This window comes from Engraulis encrasicolus, chromosome 17, assembly GCF_034702125.1.
Source record: "Engraulis encrasicolus isolate BLACKSEA-1 chromosome 17, IST_EnEncr_1.0, whole genome shotgun sequence".
Taxonomy (NCBI): Eukaryota; Metazoa; Chordata; class Actinopteri; order Clupeiformes; family Engraulidae; genus Engraulis; species Engraulis encrasicolus.
The window spans coordinates 17,056,745-17,077,585 of record NC_085873.1 but is presented as its reverse complement, the minus strand read 5'-3'; the positions used below and the strand labels follow the sequence as shown (position 1 = coordinate 17,077,585).

General features: G+C 45.2%; 1 protein-coding gene across 4 annotated transcripts in view; it reads right to left on the bottom strand.

Moving 5' to 3' along the window:
* The window catches only part of exoc6 (exocyst complex component 6), a 107,041-nt gene that overhangs the window by 58,403 nt on the left and 27,797 nt on the right, over positions 1 to 20,841 (bottom strand). For all 4 annotated transcript variants that reach the window (XM_063221902.1, XM_063221904.1, XM_063221903.1 and 1 more), the window contains exons 2-8: positions 17,201 to 17,372; positions 12,123 to 12,170; positions 11,747 to 11,837; positions 8,707 to 8,752; positions 4,663 to 4,867; positions 2,480 to 2,635; positions 1,089 to 1,157 (exon numbers count right to left, since the gene is read on the bottom strand). In XM_063221902.1, coding sequence (XP_063077972.1) covers positions 1,089 to 1,157; positions 2,480 to 2,635; positions 4,663 to 4,867; positions 8,707 to 8,752; positions 11,747 to 11,837; positions 12,123 to 12,170; positions 17,201 to 17,372 — 787 coding nt within the window. The remainder of the gene's footprint in view (positions 1 to 1,088; positions 1,158 to 2,479; positions 2,636 to 4,662; positions 4,868 to 8,706; positions 8,753 to 11,746; positions 11,838 to 12,122; positions 12,171 to 17,200; positions 17,373 to 20,841) is intronic.

Here is a 20,841-nt window from a genome sequence, read left to right as displayed (position 1 = left end):
CCACCATCACTTTGATGAAGAAGGGTAAAGGACCAAGTGGTGCTGAGGGCTTGGAAGAGGCTGTGTATGTGTGTGTGTGTGTGTGTGTGTGTGCGTGTGTGCGTGCGTGTGTGTGAATGAGGGTGATGGTGAGGGTGAGGGTTATGGCGGGCCGGGCGCTGTTGCCCCTTTAACACAGCGGAGATAATAACCGTGGCATGCCAGTACAAACGATGGGAATCCCTCAGGTCAGCCCAGCGTGGCCAATGAGATGGACGGATTGGGGGTTGTTCAGGCTGTGTGTGCATATGTGTGTGTGTGTGGGTGGGTGTGTGCGTGTCTTCTTGTTGTTGACGGCCCCAGGGGCATAAGTGGTTCAGTGCTGGCGGAGGTCAGAGGGGGAGGAGGAGTGATCTGATGGAGGGAGGAGAGCAGTACAGCGCAGCCTCAGACTCCCAGCAGCACTCAGCCCACCATCACTGTGGGCAAAGGCTCACTGCCAACCGCACGCACGCACACACACACGGGTGAAATGCAACGTCAATCTTCTTCTATGTAATGCTTGCTTCATAAGGAAACATCAAAATGCACACGCACACGTACGCACACACACACGCACGCAATGAAACTGGAAACTGGTTACTGGAAACTGGTTATTGCAGAAAGCTACTTTGGTCATTTACCTATGTGAATTCAGAGCAAGTGGTAGACCTCTTAATAGAGGGGTCTTGGGCTTTTGGTCCCCTAGTAAAACTAAGCCACAGGGCTCTTCTGTTAGGAAGTTTGCCACTTGCCCTGTGCTCATCTGGGTGTGGCATCAGTACACCTGCAGCTGGTTATTGCTTTAGTGAGGAACAGAAAACCTGCTTGTCGTTTGGGTGGTAAGAAGTGTGTGGGGGTGTGTGTGTGTGTGCATATGTGCCAATGTGTGTGTGTGTGTGTGTGTGTGTGTGTGTGTGTGTGTGTGTGTGTGTGTGTGTGTGTGTGTGTGTGTGTGTGTGTGTGTGTGTGTGTGTGTGTGTGTGTGTGTGTGTGTGTGCGTGCGTGCGTGCGTGCGTGTGTCTGATAACTGTACTTGTATGTGGGTCAAACCAGCGGGTGAGACTCACCAGAACTGTGTAGATGTGCAAACACCGGTAGACTGGAGAGAAATCTACCAGATCTTGTGCTGTTAAAACCTGTATAGAAACACAACAAAACACATATATGTCAGTCAGTCAGTGAGTGAGTGAGTCAAGCCGGGCATTGAGAGTACTAGATATGCGCTCAACACGCTGAGCATGCAATGATCACAGACTTGCGCTGATGTCAGACTGTGTTAGACCTATGATTTTTGGCCCAGGCCCGAGCCCGAACCCGAACCCGAGCCAATTTCGGGTCGGGTTGGGCCTGAAATGTCACTCATTACGTTCGGGTAGGGTCGGGTTCGGCTTCTCTATCGTTGACAGTTTTTTTTTTTTTTTTTTTTTAAATAAATAAATAGGCTATGTAGGCTGTGCGTTAATAATATTCCACGTCAGTTGATAATCCAGCAGTGCAGTGCCTGCTGCTAGAATGCACGCGCTTTCCCTCGCCTCTCCCTCCCATCACAGTGCGCTGAGGCATTTCGGCCGTGTTTTGGCCACGAGAGACGCGTGGTCTGCAAAAAACAGAGGTCGCCTCATCAACCCGACACATACTGTAGCCTAATAAACTCTTGCAATGGCAATTCAAGAACTCCTTCATTCCTGTTCTGCTGCTCGCGTCGTTGTTCTTCTTTGTCTCGCTGTCTCTCTCTGTGAAAGTGCCGCGCTAGATTTTTAAGGTCGTACTGCTGCTGTGGCTTATGGCCCAATGATCAGCCGGTCAAAATGACGGACGCCCTTAAAATTTTCCGCCAACTCTTAAAAAAAGCGTCAATGATGGATTATCGCTTAATGTAACCTCTGTGCACTGCAGTGCAGCATACACAGAAATATAAAAGATGGCCTGCATGTTTATACAGTCTATTTAACTTAGATTTCGTAACAAAATACTTTAATGGCTTTAATTTAAGGGCTTTGATTTGTTATCATAGATCACCCCTCCTTATAAATAAAATTTGAAATTTCGGGCTTCCCTCGGGCTCGGGCCTACACATCCAATAATTAGTCGGCCTCGGGCCGGGCCCGGCCCAATTCCCATGGGCCCATGTCGGTTCGGGCTTGGATTTTTTTACCCGTTCTTACCTCTGGACTGTGTTGATGCCGTGTGTGATGCAGTGACACATTGTAATGAAATACTCCCTCAGTAAGGGTCTATATTCAAAAAACACTGACGACACTTCTAGAAAATACAGAAGCACACAATTTGAAAGCCTGTAAACACAGACTACCGAAGAAGCAGGACAGACACACACACCTCTTTCAAACAAGAACAACAAGACAATACGCACACGCACAGGCACACCACATTCAGGGAAACACAGAGCACGTACGCACACACAGCACGTACGCGCACACGCACACTTTTTCACCCTCACCTCTTCCTCCGAGTCGTCCTCCTCTGCGCTGCCGTCTATGTCCAGCCCTCCATTGTGCTGTGTGGGGGTGCGGCCGTTTAGGGAGTACAGCGGCTTGGTGCAGCCCAGGTTGGCCTGCCGCTGCATGGCACTGATGAATGTGCGGTGCTGCTGCGCCTGAACGAACACACACACACGCACACATGAGAGGGAGATTTGAACTTGTAGGTCACATGTAAACAAGCCACTAAACGAAACCTATGGTAAAGATTTCCCCAAGCACTTTACATGCTTTGTGCCTTAAATCTACCATTTACTTTTGTGACTTTTTAATAGCTTCTATCTGCCTTTATTAAAAGAGAAAAAGAACATCGGACAGGAACCAAGTGGGAGAGAGATGGGGTAGGGTTGGGAACTTGGGATTAGGGGTCGACCGATACAGGTTTTTTAATGGCCGATGTGATACCGATTTTTTTTCCCCATCACCCTTGGCCGATACCCGATTTCCGATACCCGATATTTGGGGCCAATATGGGTTTAAAAAAAGGTTAAAAAATGTCAAATATTCCAGGTCTCAAGCTAAAAATAAGTCCTTTAACATTATCAAATTGAGATAGAACTTGAACATTTAAACACTCACTTGTTAGAAGTAATGTCTAACAATCAAGTAATAAAAAAATAAAGTGTCTTGGTGCTTTTAAAAAAAAACCTGAATGACATAAAATAATAAATATTGCGTATCGGCCAAAACCACACGCGTATCGGCCGATACCGATACACTTAAAATATGCAAATATCGGCCCGATATCAGACCGATATACACTCATCGGCCACTCCATTAGGAACACCTCTCTAATGCTGGGTTGAACCCCCTTTTACCTTCAGAACTGCCTGAACTGCCTACAACAGGGGTGTCAAACATACGGCCCGCGGGCCGCATTCGGCCCGCCAGAAGGTTCGATCCGGCCCTGATGTAAAAAAAAAAAAAAAAGAACTAACCGATATGCGCAATTACGCCAGTGGGGGCAGAATCGAGACCTGCATGACATTAACCCAATGGTCCTCTCTCTCTCTTACACTGTATTTGTAGAAAAGTGCACATCAGACTTCTAGTATAAATGGTGAATTTGTACTGTGAGAGGCATTTGATAAAGCTCATATATAGACCTCATATATAGATGTCAAATGTTAATACTTCTTATTCGTATTGTATTGGTATTGTTTTTAATTAAATAATAAATGTGTATTAACTAACTGTAATAACTGTATTTGTATTGGTTCGTATTGAGCTCAAACAGGAAACGGGACATTAAAATGCGTTAAAATGCAGGAAATTACATCTAAGAAATACAAAATTTTCTGGGGGAAGACCCCCAGACCCCCCGCCAAAATCAACTGTCCACTATTTTATTAATGGGGCCCACAACTTCGCCATTGAAACACTTTCTCAGGCAAACTTTTAGTGTGAGTGCGGATCCGAGGAAGGGGCCTCTTTCTCTCCCTCCCAAAATAAACTAGACAGGCCTAGGCTAGGCCTACAAGTACTACTTGTGCTTGTAATATAATTAGGGCTGGGACATTAATGTATTAATTTCGATTAATTAATCACACAAAAATGAACGTGATTAAAAAAAATAACTAATTTTAATCGCTATAATATAGCTACGTAGTTCTGGATTAGACCAGTGTGGAGGGCAGCATTTCGCCACAATATTTTTAGATTAAGCTTATTTATCGTCATTATTCAAAATCCATGTGAAAAAAATACTTTTCACTGTTTACAAGTCAGATATTTAAATGCGATTAAAATGCGATTAATTCGATTAATTCATTTCAAAGCCTATAGATTACGCTTTGAAATGAATTAATCGAATTAGTATAGTATAGATATATAGTATAGATTAATTCGATACATTTTTTTAATCGAGTCCCAGCCCTAAATATAATGTATTGAAATGTAATGTAATTTAATGTAATGATACGTGTATGTACTGGCAGTTCCCTGATCTTGTAGAAGTGCTTGTAATATAATGTATTGAGATGTAATGTAATGTAATGTATTTTACGTGTATGTACTGACAGTTTCCTGATCTGTTTAATGGCTGTCTCCCCGATCTTGTAGGAGTGCTTGTAATATAATGTATTGAGCTGTAATGTAATGTAATGTATGTTACATGTAGTGTATGTACTGGCAGTTTCCTGACCTGTTTCATGGCTGTCTCCCCGATCTTGTCGGAGTGCTTGCGGATGCTCTCCAGGAAGTCCTTGAGGTCGGACATGGAGACGTCCTTGATCTCCTGTCGCAGCTTGGGCAGTGTCTCCGCCATGATCTGGCAGAAGCGGTACTGGCCCACGCGTGGGATGTACACGTTCTCCAGCTGCTCCATGGTCTTCAGTGCCGCGTAGTATCTGACAACAGCAGAGGCCAAATGGCGGAATTAAGGGGGAGAGTTTGGGAATAAGATTTAGCTTTTGAAGAAAAATGTCTGGCATTATTCAATTGTAAAAAAACTAACAAAATGCAGATAAAAAAAACCAAAATGCAGATAAAGTATGCATATTTTAACCCTTGTTTGGCACACATGAACAATACTGAATACCGTATTGTGTTAATATTAATGAGCTGAAATCTTAAAGTATCAACAATAAAGGGGCAAAATGACAACTTAAGGTGAATAGTTTGCACGTAAAAGTTTATTGGAAGAACGCTTATCTCTTCTTATCTCTCTTTTCTGCAACTCTTCCAGTTCCAGAGGAAAATCAACATGTAAAATGCAAATGTTGCGCTTCTGAATATTGCGTTAATATTTATATGCTAAAATCTTTTAGTATCTACAATATAGGAGCAAATTGACAACTTGAGGGTTTGCAAGTAAAATTGCATTAAAAGATCGCAATTCCTCCATTTTCAGAGGATATAAACATGTAAATAAACATATTTCATTTTGTGGGGAAACTTTAGGTTTAATATCGAAGAACTGAAACAACTGAAGACCAGTGACCAGGTGACAAGTGGAGAGCTACTGCTGCAGAGAAGAAATAGAAAACATTCTTTTCCCACTCTATTGACCATTACCAGTTTTCTGACACAGCAGAGTGACTGCTGCATGGCGTACTGTGACGGCCCAGATGGGAGGAAATGACCTAAACTCAGGCATGAATCAGAGAGGCTGACTGCACTTCAGTCGTAAAAAAGGGATCGGCTATCAGACTGGTAGTGAAATAAGAGCGCGTGGGCATAAACACCAACTAACTCACACGTCAGAGCAAATGTGCGTGCATGTACGTACATACATGCGTCAAAAGGAAATGTGAACTAACATTGACCGTTTACAAGCACACAGACACAAAGTCAGACATACATACCCCCCAAAAAAAATCCTGCACACAAGAATGTGCCTGCACAAACACAAAAATAGGATCCTCTTTCTACCAACTACCACATCCACAAATCTTTGACTAGCTTGACCACATCCTACAACTACTAGTACTACCTAAGTCATCGTAAGTCATACAGTCAGGAATTAAGTCTCTATTAATCATGCTTGCATGCCCTCTTCTAGTGTGTGTGTGTGTGTGTTATGTGTATGTCTGTGTATGTGTGTGTGGCAGAATTTAGAAGGCATTCTACGAACCAATGATAAATGAGCCCCTTGGCATTTTGTTCTTGTGCAGGGACATACAGTGGGCACATGCATGCGTGTGAGAAGTAAGTTGCAAAATTATTTCCATTTAAAAATCCAATATGGGAAGCTGCCAAGTTTGTGTACCTACAGTATAAATTGACCATTTTAATAGCATAGTCATGTTATGAATTGCCATAAATAAAGTAGTGAAAATGTATGTGTCCATTTGTGTGCATCCATGTGTGTGAATGCATAACTTTAAATCTCCCTCCTATGACCATTGACACACTGGCCCAATGACCCCCCTGTACTGGGTCCCAGTTTTAGAGGCACAAGTCTCGTCTGTGGCCACCGCTTGTGTGAGTGTGAGTGTGAGTGTGAGTGTGAGTGTGTGTGTGTGTGTGTGTGTGTGTGTGTGTGTGTGTGTGTGTGTGTGTGTGTGTGTGTGTGTGTGTGTGTGTGTGTGTGTGTGTGTGTGTGTGTGTGTGGTGACAACACCAGGCATCATATGGTAAAATGCAGATAGGGAGATCTAGTGGGGTACTGGATGTTATTGGTGTGAGGGTGAGAGGGTCATGGTCCCTAACTCACTAACCTACTGAACACTACAATAGTTCACACTTCATTCCCACACCTCCAGTCTGCAGGTCAGTAAGCGCAGAGGCTGCCATCATTGGCCAACACCACCAGAGCTTCACATCACTACTGAGGTACCAAAGTATCCCCCATTCAACACTGCCACTAAGAAGCGCCCTGCAATACCGAAGTAAAAGTGCACTCCGGTATTTCGAAACATCGGATGCATGATACGAAAAGGAATGCTGTGAAAATCAAAAGAAAATCAACATTGGAACATTAATAGGACGTGGTAAGTCAGTATATAGTATGTAGTGAGGATCAGTCTTCGGCTAGCCAGCAGAATTCCAAAGTAGTAGAGTAGTAGAGTAACTTAATTGATCCCCGGGGGAGTAGACACTTTTAAAGTGTCTGTTAGAAAACACAGCAAATAATAATTGGGGACCCCCTCGAAAACGAGATATCCTATCTCAAGGGGCTATCCCCCTAAACAAATAAATTGAAATTGAAATAGCTAACGGGGCATTCAAAAAATATCGAAGTTATGTTTTTAAAAAGGATTGTTTTTTGTTTTACACAGGATTTTCCCTTTAATCTTGGATGTTGTCATCATTTGGGTGTGTTTATGTGGTGTGTGCCTATGGTGTGTAGTGTGATGGGGTTCTGTGGCCATGGTGGCACCTTTCCCCAGCCACCCCCGACCTCCAACCCCACCCCTCCCTGCCATGCGAAGGCCTGAGAGGGGGGCTGATTAGGGCCATGGGTGTTTGGGGGGCCCCTGTCATTAGCGTACCCTGGACACATCACTGCTCACTGGAGGGGCCAAAGGCGCCAGGCTGCTGGGCAGAGAGGGGGTCAGATGAAGCATGGGGTTTGTCGGGAGTGTGTGTGTGTGTGTGTGTGTGTGAGTGTGCGCGTGCCCGCGCGCGCGCGCGTGCGTGCGTGTGTGCGTGCCCGCGCGCGCGTGTGTGTGTGTGTGTGTGTGTATGTGTGTGTGTGAAGGGGTTTTGTAGGGGTGTGGAGGGGGTCAGAGGAGCCGAGAAGGCTAGCACGGCCAGCGCACTAGAGCTGCACTAATTGTTTGTAGTGTGTGTGTGTGTGGAGAGAATTTTGTCGGGGTGTGTGTGAGGGGGGTCAGAGGAGCCGAGAAGGCTAGCGCGGCCAGCGCACTTAGCCCAGTGCTAATTGCCTCAATTTTGACGGCCAGGGCAGTGGCGACAGTGTGGCGTGTGACAGGCACAGAAATGAATGGTGGGGAAAGGGGCAAACTCTGGGTCAACCGTTGCTCTTTGAGGGGGGGTTGGGGCGGGGCAAAAAAGGGCAGCGGGGGACATTTGAACGTTTAATAAATGGGAAAACAGCAGCAATTAGGGCTAAAGCCTTTTGAGCAGTCTCAATAAAAGCTCCCATGTTTATTACTGTACTGCGTTTGGTGTTGTTTTGGACCTGTTGATTTTGCGTACCTATTATGATTAATCCCCATCAGTGCAACTGGTGTAACAAGGTGAAAGGCAATGTATGACTTGAAATAGGTTGGCTCAGTCTGGGGGTGTCGAACACAAATCTGTATCGAAGACGCGAGGCAAACTCAAAATTTACTCAAAAATGGACTGAAATTGCGCATGTACGGATCTCCAGGTGATACATCAAGCTAGAAATTATATTAATTAATATTCACATGCTTTTCATTTTTATGCACCAAAAGCTTGGAGTGAACTTCAAGCCACTCTAAATCTTGAAGTTCTTCCTCCCACAAACCTCACAAACCTCCTAAAACATCATTAACCGACCACTGCAATTGTGTTTAATTTCATTCCTTGTTTGCTGTCTGCTTTTTTAGTTGTCTGTGAATACTCAGTTTTACTATATTTCTGTTTAGATGTGATGTGCTGTGGTTTATCTTCTATCTTGTGCTTCTATTGTAACACAACTTTTTAAGCCACCTTCTTGGCCAGGACTCCCTGACAGAAGAGTTATTTTAACTCCATCATTGACAATGGGACTACTACCTGGTTAAAGAAAGGTTAAATACAAAAATGAACATACCTTTTAGATTCCAGCTGCTCTTTCAGCTTGCTGTACATTTCAAGGACTGCGACGGAGAAAGAACACAATAAAGAAAGGAAACAGGAAAATCGTCTCACATCTCTCAAATCCATGTCAAAGGTGTACAAGTGCTGAAGGGGACGATAATCACTTTTGCCATGATTATCGAGAATATCACTTCACAGATATAATTCATTCCCAATTTATGTAAAGTCACTGTGCACCAAAAACACACATAATAGCTCTATCTCTGTCGACCCAGTATAAAAAAAGGCATTAAATAATTTATTCCGTATAGTTTATTCCGTTCACGCAGTTGGATTTTGCACTATGTGTACCTCACATGGATGTTGATGTGTGACGTGCTTTAAAATCCGCTGAAGCTGTTTTAGATCAACATCAACATCCATATGACCCTCTGATGAAGGCGGAAGCTATTCCGTTGAATCACGTTAGGTGAAAGATAAAACATTTACATGTCTAATACAATACAAATACACCAAGCGCGACATGAGCGATTCCAGCGACATAAGTAATTTACTTTGTATTACGTCGCTGGTGAGAGAAGAGACAAAAGCGATTCGGGCGAATTGAGCAACTTGGGTGACAGTTTGGAGTTGCACTTCAGCAGATATTATGCAAATGAGATATGATGTCGATCGGCGACAGCTGCCACAGCCAATGGGAATGTCAGAATGCTTGGACTCTGCTTTGCCGGACATACTCCGTCGCTTCCATCGCTTGTGTTACACACTCCAACAATTCTTTGTCGCTCAATCTCGCCGGTGTATTCACCCAGTAAGAAATACAGAAGTGTTGCTTTAACAATTAGACATACTGAATGTCATATAACTATTTCTACCTATGTATCAAATAAGCAACAATATACAAACTTTTGAAAATATTACACTGGGTCCTTATATACAACTGCGCATCATGTTTGCAATAACCATGTAAGGCCAATATGCATCATGTGACATTAATACACTATATAGGACTTCCTGTTCATTCTGCTTTGATGAAATTCCTTCACGCAACACTGAGCAACTGAACTGGAGATAATGGCTCTCTTTGCTCTCTTTGCTCGCTGTGTGTGTGTGTGTGTGTGTGTGTGTGTGTGTGTGTGTGTGTGTGTGTGTGTGTGTGTGTGTGTGTGTGTGTGTGTGTGTGTGTGTGTGTGTGTGTGTGTGTGGTGTTTTGTAGCTTTTATGTGTGTATGACTGCGTTTGACAGCTGTTTGTGTGTATGTTGGGGTATGTGTTTATAGCATGAAAGAAATGTAAAAAAGTTAACGAAGTGTATGTTTACAGCATGCAGGCTCAGTGCTAGTGTGTGTGTGTGTGTCAGAGCATGGCAACCCGACCAAAGCCCGGCGGGCCTGGTCGTAACCCGACGGGCCGGGCCGGACTCGGACAAAAAAAATTGAATATCTGTCGGACTCGGGTCGGGCTCGGGCTTGAACCAAACAGACATTGTGAAAATTGTAAGCAATCAGAGGAAACGTTTCAGTTCATGCAAACTGTGATTGCAAACTGTGTTTTGTGATTAAAAAATAAGTAATTGAATATGCATAAATGAAAATGTTGGTAGGCTACTCGTGCGAGTGATTATTATTGGCTGTATGCACGCGCCAGTTACCAGTGGCAACATGGACGCTCACTCCCAGTCAGCCGAGCAGGAATGCCGAGTCAACTTGCTTTCTTAATAAGCGCCAAATACAGTTGTCAGTGAACGCGTGGTCTTTTGTTGTAGGCCTAGTGTAGGCCATGTTTTAGCATGCCTTCTGTGCTGTCTTAAATGTTGAACATAAAATGACGAAGTTTGTCACTGCATTGCTCGCCAAGGATTACATTTCCAGCAAGGGGTAGCAAGGAGCATAATATGGATTAAAGAAGACGCACACGCTACGTGGAGTTGCCTAAGGTAGGGGCGAAGAGGTTTCCTGTTACTACTTTGTCCGCTGTGATATTTCATGTCCTTCACGTAGGTTCTTAATTCTTGTCACTTTTACTGTAGCCTACAGTTGTAACTATGCGCGTGCAGCCTTTCCTGATTTTATATTGACCGCATGGACATCAGGGGAAATGACATTCTCTTGGAGGGCCGAACAGGCTACTGTTCTTCGGGGTGAACTTATAGCCCATCCTTCTTAACGACAAGGAGTGGCATCTTCACCGGCTCGCGGGGATTTATTTGCACTAACAGTAACGTAACAAATGCGTCCATAGCCGCGCTGACTGCATCCAAACCGTATTCGTTAGTTTTCGCCTTTCTTGTCCTCTCACGCCCCTCCCATGCATTTGATCACAGCACCCAACATATCTGGTCTAGTTCTAACCGAAAGAAACATAAGGTGCGCTGTCACATGTATGCGTGTGTTTATACTTACTATGCGTGCGTAACTAAATTAGGCTACAGCAAATTGCCTCATCCTAGTTGCCTATCCTGGCTATTTATGTGCTATTTTGAGTATGAAGGAGGCCACATAGAAAATATTGCTTGCGCACAGGTTCTGTTGTTATTACAGTGGTCTCGGGCTTCGGACGGGTTCGGACACAAACATTTTAATTAGTCTCGGGCTCGGGTCGGGGTTGATCACTTTTCTGTCGGCTGAGGGCCGGGCTCGGACAGAAAAAAACGGCCCGAGCCACGCTCTAGTGTGTGTGTGTGTCTGTGTGTGTGTGTCTGTGTGTGTGTGTCTGTGTGTCTGTGTCTGTGTGTCTGTGTGTGTGTGTGTCTGTGTGTGTGTGTGTCTGTGTGTCTGTGTGTCTGTGTGTCTTGTGTGTGTCTTGTGTGTGTCTTGTGTGTGTCCTGTGTGTGTCCTGTGTGTGTCCTGTCTGTCTGTCTGTCTGTCTGTCTGTCTGTCTGTCTGTCTGTCTGTCTGTCTGTCTGTCTGTCTGTCTGTCTGTCTGTCTGTCTGTCTGTCTGTCTGTCTGTCTGTGCGTTGTGGGGTCTTTTGTGTGCGTGTGTGTGTGTGTGTATTGTGGGCTCCTGTGTGCTATGTTACAGGGCCGTGGCCATAGGGCCCTCCTCTCCTCACCCGGGATGCAGAGCTGCAGCTTCTCCACGGTGACGGCCATGTTCCGCTGCTGTAGACGGCAGCGCACCACCTCCTCCTTCTGGGCCATCACCTTATATAAGACAAGGGTCCATGAGGGTCACACAGGGCAGGGCAGAGAGACCACACCACCACTGACAATTAACGGCACTGTTTAGCCCCCCGGCCCTATTGTTTTGCCCCCTGTTTCATGGTGCTGGTGGCCCTCACCACCAATCACCCCACCCCACCCCTGTCCAAAGACGAGACCCTCCACACACACACGCAAACGCACACGCGCATACACACACACACACACAGGAACAAAGCTAAACGATAAAACAATAAGGCAATACAGCAAAAAAGGTGGCTTACGTACCTCTTTCCCGGCCTCCTGAAGTCTCTGGTTGGTCTCCCTCACTTGTCCCTTAAAAAAAAGAAAAAAAAAGAAAAAACATAATATCACTTTTGTTAGACAAATAAGCTCCCCCACATTTCCAGCCCGGTTGGGGCTGCTCACCCTTGTAATCAGATCATGCTTCATGACGGGACACGGACAAAGGGCTCCGAAATTCAAATTAAACGCGCTGCGGGGCCCTAGGAGCCCCGGGGTCGGCCCGGACGCTTTTATGCGCCGTAATCGCTTGTGACAGCCCCCTTCCCAACAGATTCTGTGACAAACTTCTCGATTTTACTTGGGGATTTTTGAACTCGGGGCTGCTACTCCGGGCCCTGTCAAACAATCCAATTCAATGACCCAATTGACCACTGGTCCCCTTTCTTGACAACCTCAATGAGCTCTATGTGCCATTCTTTGTCTGAGGCCTCCATGCGCGAGGCATTTTTCTGGTAATTAAACATTGGGGCTCTCTCTCCCTCTCTTTTAGCTTTTTTTTTCTTTCCATCGTTCATTTGCTCATTCTTTCCTCCTTTCTTTCTTGTTTTTTTTCCACCCTTCTTACAGTGTTTGTTGTATGCGGAGGGGAGAGAGGGACTCTGGGTGGCTGCTTCACATCAGAGGGTGCATGAGGGACTGTGTTCCAGGAGGCTGGATGAGTAGAGGGGTCGGGGTGGGGTGGGGGGATCTGGGGGTCACAGATTGTGCGAGTGGGAGTTTAGGGAGGAGGTAGTGGTGGTGGTGGTGTGTGGCAGAGCCATGCCATGCGATGCGATGGCCAGTGTGCCCATGCAGGTGCAGGCCGCAGCACACGGCCAACGACTTTCCCACATCGCGCCACTCATTAGGTCATCGCTAAGGAGCCGGCACGATCGGGATTTATTAAAAAATCTCATTAAAATGCCGGCTGTTTCCCCAGGGACCGGGGGGGGGAGAGAGGAAAGAGAGGACAGGATGGGAAGAATGACAGAATGAAAGAAAGAGGAAGAGAGAGAGAGAGAACGAGACCTTGTTTGTCATACTCGTTATCTGAATATGCGTTTTTTTATGTAATGTACTCGCATCTTAATTGCGACCTTTGGGCGAACCGGCCACCATTGTTTGGTGCGTGCAATCTCGCGGCGAGTGCACTGTAAGGAGAGCTAACGAGGGCTTGGCCGCGGTCGGCCTGGCCACCTGAACGGATGGGGTGGGGTGGATGGAGTGATGAGGGCTGAGATGATGAGGGCTGAGATGATGATGCTGGCTGGGGTGGGGTGGGGTGAGAAGCCTGAAGCTGAAGCCCGGTCACGGAACATGCCTTGCTGAAGTTCTAACCAACCTCAATTAATCACAATGAGAGCATACCCGAGGCAATTCTACGAAAGATTTTCGGAAGAGCTTGCTTCCTTATTTTTTTTTCTTTGCAGCCTTCATAAATTTGATTTGAAAGCAAATTCTGAGGTGCAATAACAGGTCCCTCGGACTTTGGCTGATGGGAGTAGTGTGGGAAGGTTTTACTATATGCAAATCTGGCTTCTTCCCATGAGCATTCATATTAGATCCTGAAAGGCAAATACTTTCTCTGAACGTCAGCAATGATGCCATCAAGGGACATCTAACATTCCTCTGTTGGGAACCCAAAAGATTCTAGTCAAGCCGAGTTGTAACCGTGATGGCATAACCTTACACGGATGTCATACAGCAGCCTGTTGAAAGTCCATTTTCAACTGGGCACTAACATAATGCAGTAAATTAATGTCTGTTTAGCAGCTGTAATTTGTCATATTTCTTCAATCGTTGAGCTGAATAATCTAAATTCCCATCACTATGCCAATATTTACAGAGATGCAGTGACATGTCAAACCGTGGCGCATCGTGTTTCTGAGGTGCAGAGCGGTTTCACTTTATGCAAAGTCTGGCTTTTTCCTCTTGGGAAAATACTTTCTATGTGCTTCAGCAATAAATAATAAAGTGACATCCTTCTGTTGGTCAACCATCTTGCCAGCACGTTCTCACAGCATTGTCAAACAAATTCAGGGGATTGCTGGTGTTCGGGCTGTTATTTTCTTCTGTGGCTGTTGTTTCTTTTGAGCTGCGACGCTGCGTATACTAACAACACTGAACATTTCGCACGCTATCAGCAAATGTCTCGTGCCTTCCTATTTTTTGTTCTCTGCTTGATATTCTGACCATGAAGAGTTTGAGTGTGGCGCTTGACAGTTATCCTCCTCATCTGAAGACGTCGTTGTGTAGTGTTTATGGTATTTACATTGTAGAAGGCACTCGTGGAAAAAAAATGCGTTGTGGCTTTTCCCCTGGCGGTAAGCCAGAGGTGAATTGTTACAAAGTTATTGGGCTCATTGGCCAGGTGGTCTAAACGATTTCTCCACTTTGGCAAATCGTCTATGATCCTCTACTCTTTCTCATTCTTTGCGATTTTATATCGTCAGATCGTGCACCCCTAATACGGGATGAACAAAATAACACTGAAATGTACTAATTATGTAGGAGACAGTAGCATGAAACTTAGATGGACAGATTTCTGTCCAGAAACACCAGCCTGTCAGTATGTTCTGGCCTCAAGGACGCTCGAAGTCAGGTCACTATTGCCACGATTAAATCCAGATTGAAATCACGATTTCGAGATCACGATTAAATCATGATTTCAGGTTATTTTTGATTAATTGTGCAGCCCTATCTGGAGTGTTTAAAACATTGCCAGAGGCATCAAAAATACACATCTAACCAAACCACTTTACTGCAATTTTTGATATTCCTCTAGCTCCAGACACAGTTACAAAAACCCAGTCTGAGGTCATGGCTCTTACTTCACTGCTTGCATGGCGCAGGATTCTCTCAGAATGGAAATCTTCCACACCTCCTTTAGAAGCCCGATGGCTGGAGGATATCATGCTCTTTCTCAAATTAGAAAAGATAAAATTCACCCTTACAGGATCAATGAATACGTTTTATTTGAGAGGCCAACCCATTATTAGCCATTTTGATAGTATATAATAATTAATCGGGCAGTCATGGGTGAGCGGTTAGGGCGTCAGACTTGCATCCCAGAGATTGCCGGTTCGACTCCCGACCCGCCAGGTTGGTGGGGGGAGTAATCAACCAGTGCTCTCCCCCATCCTCCTCCATGACTGAGGTACCCTGAGCATGGTACCGTCCCACCGCACTGCTCCCCATGGGGCGCCACTGAGGGCTGCCCCCTTGCACGGGTGAGGCATAAATGCAATTTCGTTGTGTGCAGTGTGCAGTGTTCACTTGTGTGCTGTGGAGTGCTGTGTCACAATGACAATGGGAGTTGGAAAATAATTAGAGGCTAACTAACCCCACATAGCTTTATAGTCTTTGCTGTACTATACTGTAGATATCCTTATCATGGTTTTTTATTACCCCCAGCACCCCCCCTCCCCCCACGACTTTCCATGTTTATTTGTTTTGTTTTGTTGATGTTTTTGTTGTTGTTATGCTTAGATACACAGGGGCCGCTAGGGGGGGAAAAGTGGTACAGATTCTAAGGGCCCAAGCACTGACAGGGGCCCTTAAGGGGGCCTAAGCACTGAGAGGGGCCCTTAAGGGGGCCCAAAACTTTAATCTTTCATGGGGCCCAACATTTCTGGCAGCGCCCCTGCTTAGATATATGATTCATGTTCTTCTGTATTGTTGTCAAGGTTGTATGTTCTAACAAAAAAGGAAACTTTCTAATGTAATTATGAGATGCTTCTCCTGCAGTTTATTGTTTCTAAAAAATACAGAAAAAAAAATCACCTGAGCTTGGTGAACGCCCACCATTCAATTCAGCAGTAAATGAGCCAACAAATGAGCCAACAAATCTCCATCGAATGCCGACTGGCCTCGCTTGCTGCCTTTCTCACACTTTCTCACTGCTGAGGCGGAGAAGCGGGGTGGCCTCAGGGAGCTGTTGGCAGTCGGTGCCATGTGCTTGTGTGACAAGTGGACAGAGTGAAGCTCCCTGAGATATCCTTTACTACAGGGGTTACCAACCTTCTCAAACTTGGGGCCCTTGAAATTTTCACAAATGTTCTGTCTCTAAAAAAGGTGTAGCAACACCAAAACGGTAGACAGGTGTTTGCACATAATAAAGTCTTAAAAACTAAGCTGCAGTGTGCTCCATCCTCTCGTTTTCAGTGATGTATGTCCAACGGTCTCACTTTGGAGAGCAAAACAGAGTGTCTAATTGGGTGTTAAGATTTATTCTCATAAAGGGTGATTTATGCCTCGAGACCAACTTCCCTGCGTCGTGATGCAGTGACCCGCGCAGTTAATGGAGTGAAGCCCCACCCCCTCCACCCCCCCCATCACGCAGGTACTCTGGGGCACCTCCCCAAAATTGTGACTCAACGCAGTGAATGATGCAGACGGCAACGGAGTGAAGGGCGGGAAGGAGAGAAAATAGGTCTCTGATTGGTCCTCTCGACCAGCCTGCTCTGTCCTCGAGTCGAGAACAAGCTACTTCCTTGTTCTAACCTTCGTCGGGCTACGGACTGTGTGAGCTCTTCATTAAATAAGTTGCCCGTGCTTTTGTCGTTTCATTTATTTACACGAACCAAAGACAACACGTGCGCTTGCAAGTTACGACGCTGAAGTTATATTTGGGCAGTTGAACAGTGTTTCCGAGGAAACATTCCGCTTCTTGCAACCTATCCTCGTCAAATGAGCCTTCTTTCTTCCTAATACCGCGGTGGCTGCCAGTGCGATCAAAAATGCACGTTAACATTAAATCTTTATGTTTCATTTTCATTGTCGTCGAGTCTGTGTAGCTACAAAACAACAGACACGTCTAGTTTACTCCTTGCATTAAAGGTAGAGTTTGAACAATCATCTCGCTGTCCCTACCGTTGTGACGGAAGCTGATAGCGCAGCTAGAGTGGAGCTATAAATCAATATTCACTGCGTTGAGTCACTACGTTGAGGCTCTAAACGGAGCATAACCCGCCCTTAAGGCTTACTCTCATTTATGTTTGATTGTTGCAAATGTTTTCTTAACATCAGTTTTGAACCTTGGAAATGGTGCGGTATCGTTTAAATGCTCTGCTCAAACTCACCATGAGTTTCTCTGCATCCGCCCGGACTTTGAGCAGCTCTGTGATGGCGTCCACAAAGCCCTGGTGGTGGAAATTGCACATCTTCTCGATCTCGCGGTCGTGGTTCCGTATCCTGGCGTCCAGCTTCTCCATAAAGCGGCGGTGGGCGTTGGGCTGGTCATCGTAGACCGATCTGGATAAGGACGAGAGAGAGAGAGAGAGAGAGAGAGAGAGAGAGAGAGAGAGAGAGAGAGAGAGAGAGAGAGAGAGAGAGAGAGAGAGAGAGAGAGAGAGAGAGAGAGTTTTATTAAGGGGGAGGCATTACTAGACCATAATTAAGTCCTTTATTTTTGTCATTTGTAGTAGAAGTAGTAATAGTAGTAGCTTTATTTTCCACCGTGGGGGATATTTCTTCTAGTGAAAGGAGTGTAAGAACAAACACAATACAGTCAGATTCCCACAGAAGCCAAGCACATTTACCCCAAACAACACATTCTCCCATTACATAAACAAGATGTTGGACAAGAACAGAAGTCATCCAGCAACAGTGGACAGTCCCAGTTTACCCCATAGCATGGGTAAATTTGTCAGAATTTCTGAATTCCTTGAGGCACAAACTCATCCCAGACCCATAAACCATTAGTACCCTGCTGGGGCAAGTTCCATGTGTCCCAAATTGCAAAACATCCAATTACATAGAACCAGAGTCAACATCCTGTTGCATACCATGCCACAGGTCTTAAGTTAGGTTACGACTCGATTATTTTCCCCAGCCCTAGTTACGACTATGGCAAATGAAAAGGTGATTTCTCTGCCGTCCTTGAACAGCACATTCAGGAGCATTAATAAATAAGCTTTGATATCACAACATCTGCAGTGAAATGTATTTCCATTGTTGCAGTGTGGATGGAACCTCTACACATTACAACTCACATAAATTACTCTCACAAACCCATGTACAATGTAGCACATGTACTGCAGCAGCACACAGCAGACTCAAAGGCCTGTGGCACATTGGGAAAATCAAAAGTAAGTTCTCACTGCTAAACAGGAAGCTTACTTACTAGTTGATCTCATGCCATTCAACTTGTATCTGGAATTAAATGGAATGGAATGAACATTATTACACCCAATATTACAGCCTACATTACAGATCAGAAAACGTTGAGGAAGAATGCAAAGTCTTTGGATCGACTATCTGTCTCATTACTAATCAGACGGCGCACATCATAGCCCTCTCAAGTCTTTCCACATCGGCATCAACACCACCACCAACCAAACAAACAAAATCTTCAGGACAAACAGAACAACCAATCATAGAGAGCACTGCCACAGCATGAACTGTGAGGCCGACTGTGATTTCAAAAGTAGATGTCAATAGCCTGCATTCAGCAGGGACCAACCAATGTGGGACAGATACTTCAATTGCGGCTCGTCATCATATCTGTCATCCATCAGCCAATCACAGGAGGATACGTTTCTTCTTAACCAATCAGTGAGCTCAATGGTGATCGGTTGGGTTAGCTCTGAGGGCCTTGGGAGCGAGCGGGGTGTCTGGCTCTGGCTCCGAGTGCAGAACGAACAGGTGCTGTGTGCTTCACAATGAGGTGAGACATGACAGCCAAGCACAAATACTCAGCTCTCTCCAAAACACATCATCTCTCTCTCTCTCTCTCTCTCACTCGCTCGCTCTTGCACTCGCTCTCTCACTCTCTGTCCATCCCTCTTGCTCTCCCTCCCTCTCTTTCTCTCTCCTTTCAAACTCCATCCCTCATGCAGTCTCTCTCTCCCGCCACACATTCATAAATCTATCCCCCTCTCTCTTTCCAGACTGTCCGTTTTCTCTTGGCAGATCTTCTTATCCTCTGGCCATACCTCAACCGTTGCATTTACCCCTCACTTTCTCCCACTGTCTGCTTCTTCTTTTCTATTTTTCTTCCGCCTTCTCTTTCCTTCACCTTTCCCCAAGTCACCCCCTCTCATCTTCAATTACACCTCTCCCACCCATCTACTGCATCCCCCTCTCTTCCCCCCTTCCCCACCGCCTGTTCTTTTTTTCTTTCCCATTCTTTATCTACCTTTCCACAACACACATCTCTCTCTCTCTCTCTCTCTCTCTCTCTCGCTCTCTCTCTCTCTCGCTCTCTCTCTCTCTCTCTCTCTCTCTCGCTCTCTCTCTCTCTCTCTCTCTCTTTCTCTCTCTCTCTCTCTCTCTCTCTCTCTCTCTCTCTCTCTCTCTCTCTCTCTCCCTCCCAGATGGTGGAGGGTGGGCCTGCAGAGCGTTGGGTATCAGCCAACAGCCACATACATATCTCTAGACAAAGATTGATGTCAAGGAGAGAAAGAGATAGAGAGAGAGAGAGATTGAAGAGATTGAGGGAGGGATAAAGATGATGAGAGATATGGACAGATAGCGAGAGAGACAGAAACTGAAAGAGAGATGAGGGAGACAAAGTAAGAAAGAGAAAGTGAGAGAGAGGGGGAGAGAGAGAGAGAGAGAGAGAGAGAGAGAGAGAGAAAGAGAAAGCGAGAGATGCATGCCTAATATGAAGCCTAATATATTGAGGAAGGCTCTAATCGTGCCATCTAAGTTACTTAACCCGTGAGAAAGTCAGCACTGACAGGTTGTATCATAGCACAGACAGACATGTTGCAGCCTCTCTCTTTCTACTTACTGTAGTAGAAACAGCACTGACAAGAATCAGCCACTGGATCCCTCATCTTAACGGAGAATTCCAGCTAATTTCAACACACACAGTGTTGCTCACACTACCCTTGACTTATCTTTACCCGAAGACACAGGGTGATATTTGTTCAGTCCTTTCCGAGATGCAAGCCCGCTAAAAGGAAACATGGTTTGTTTACATCATGGGTGGGAAACCTATGGCATTTCCCGCAGTAATGTTAACATCTTATGCACGTTCCGCAGTAATGTTAAGCAATTTCTAAGATTACTTTACAAAATATGAAGTTTTATCTTAGAAATTACATTTGCGAAACAATGAAGTAATATTTCCAGGGGATTTAGTGAAGGTGGGGTCTACTCTGTAAGGTTGTTCAATATAGGCCTACAGTGCAGGGGGTATCCTAGTTTGTGTTCATAGTACGGCCCTTGGAGGAAATTTGAAGTGGCCCTTCTAATGAAAAAAGTGCCTCACACCTTGAAACATCTTAACTTACTCCAAATGTCATCCCAAGCACAACATCAGCAGACGCCTTCCAATACAGCACTAACTTTTTGAGCCGAATTTCCTTTAAACCCCTTGGCGCAGAGCCCATGTTATAACCTTACGCTCACCAAAATTGTAATGGCTATGTCTTAATCTGCTACTAAAGGCTCTCAGTAATGTCATAACAATGTTGTTATGATGTAGTTGAGTATTTTCAGCAAATAGTGAATAGGCCCGCCGGCGACCCCATCTGCAGTAAGAGGCTACCCCTATTCTCAAACTGGACATCTGCAGGACATATTGCGTCCTCTGAGACAAACATCCTGCCAAGTAATACCAGAGAATACCCTGAGTCATACTCCGTGAAATGCACTAGAAATATGACTATCCTTTCAAGGACTTTCATGTCAAAGTGTACAAGTAAATCCTGAACTTTCACAGGATTCGCTAGAAGAGAACACATGTGAATAGAACAGGTAAGGGAATAAAATC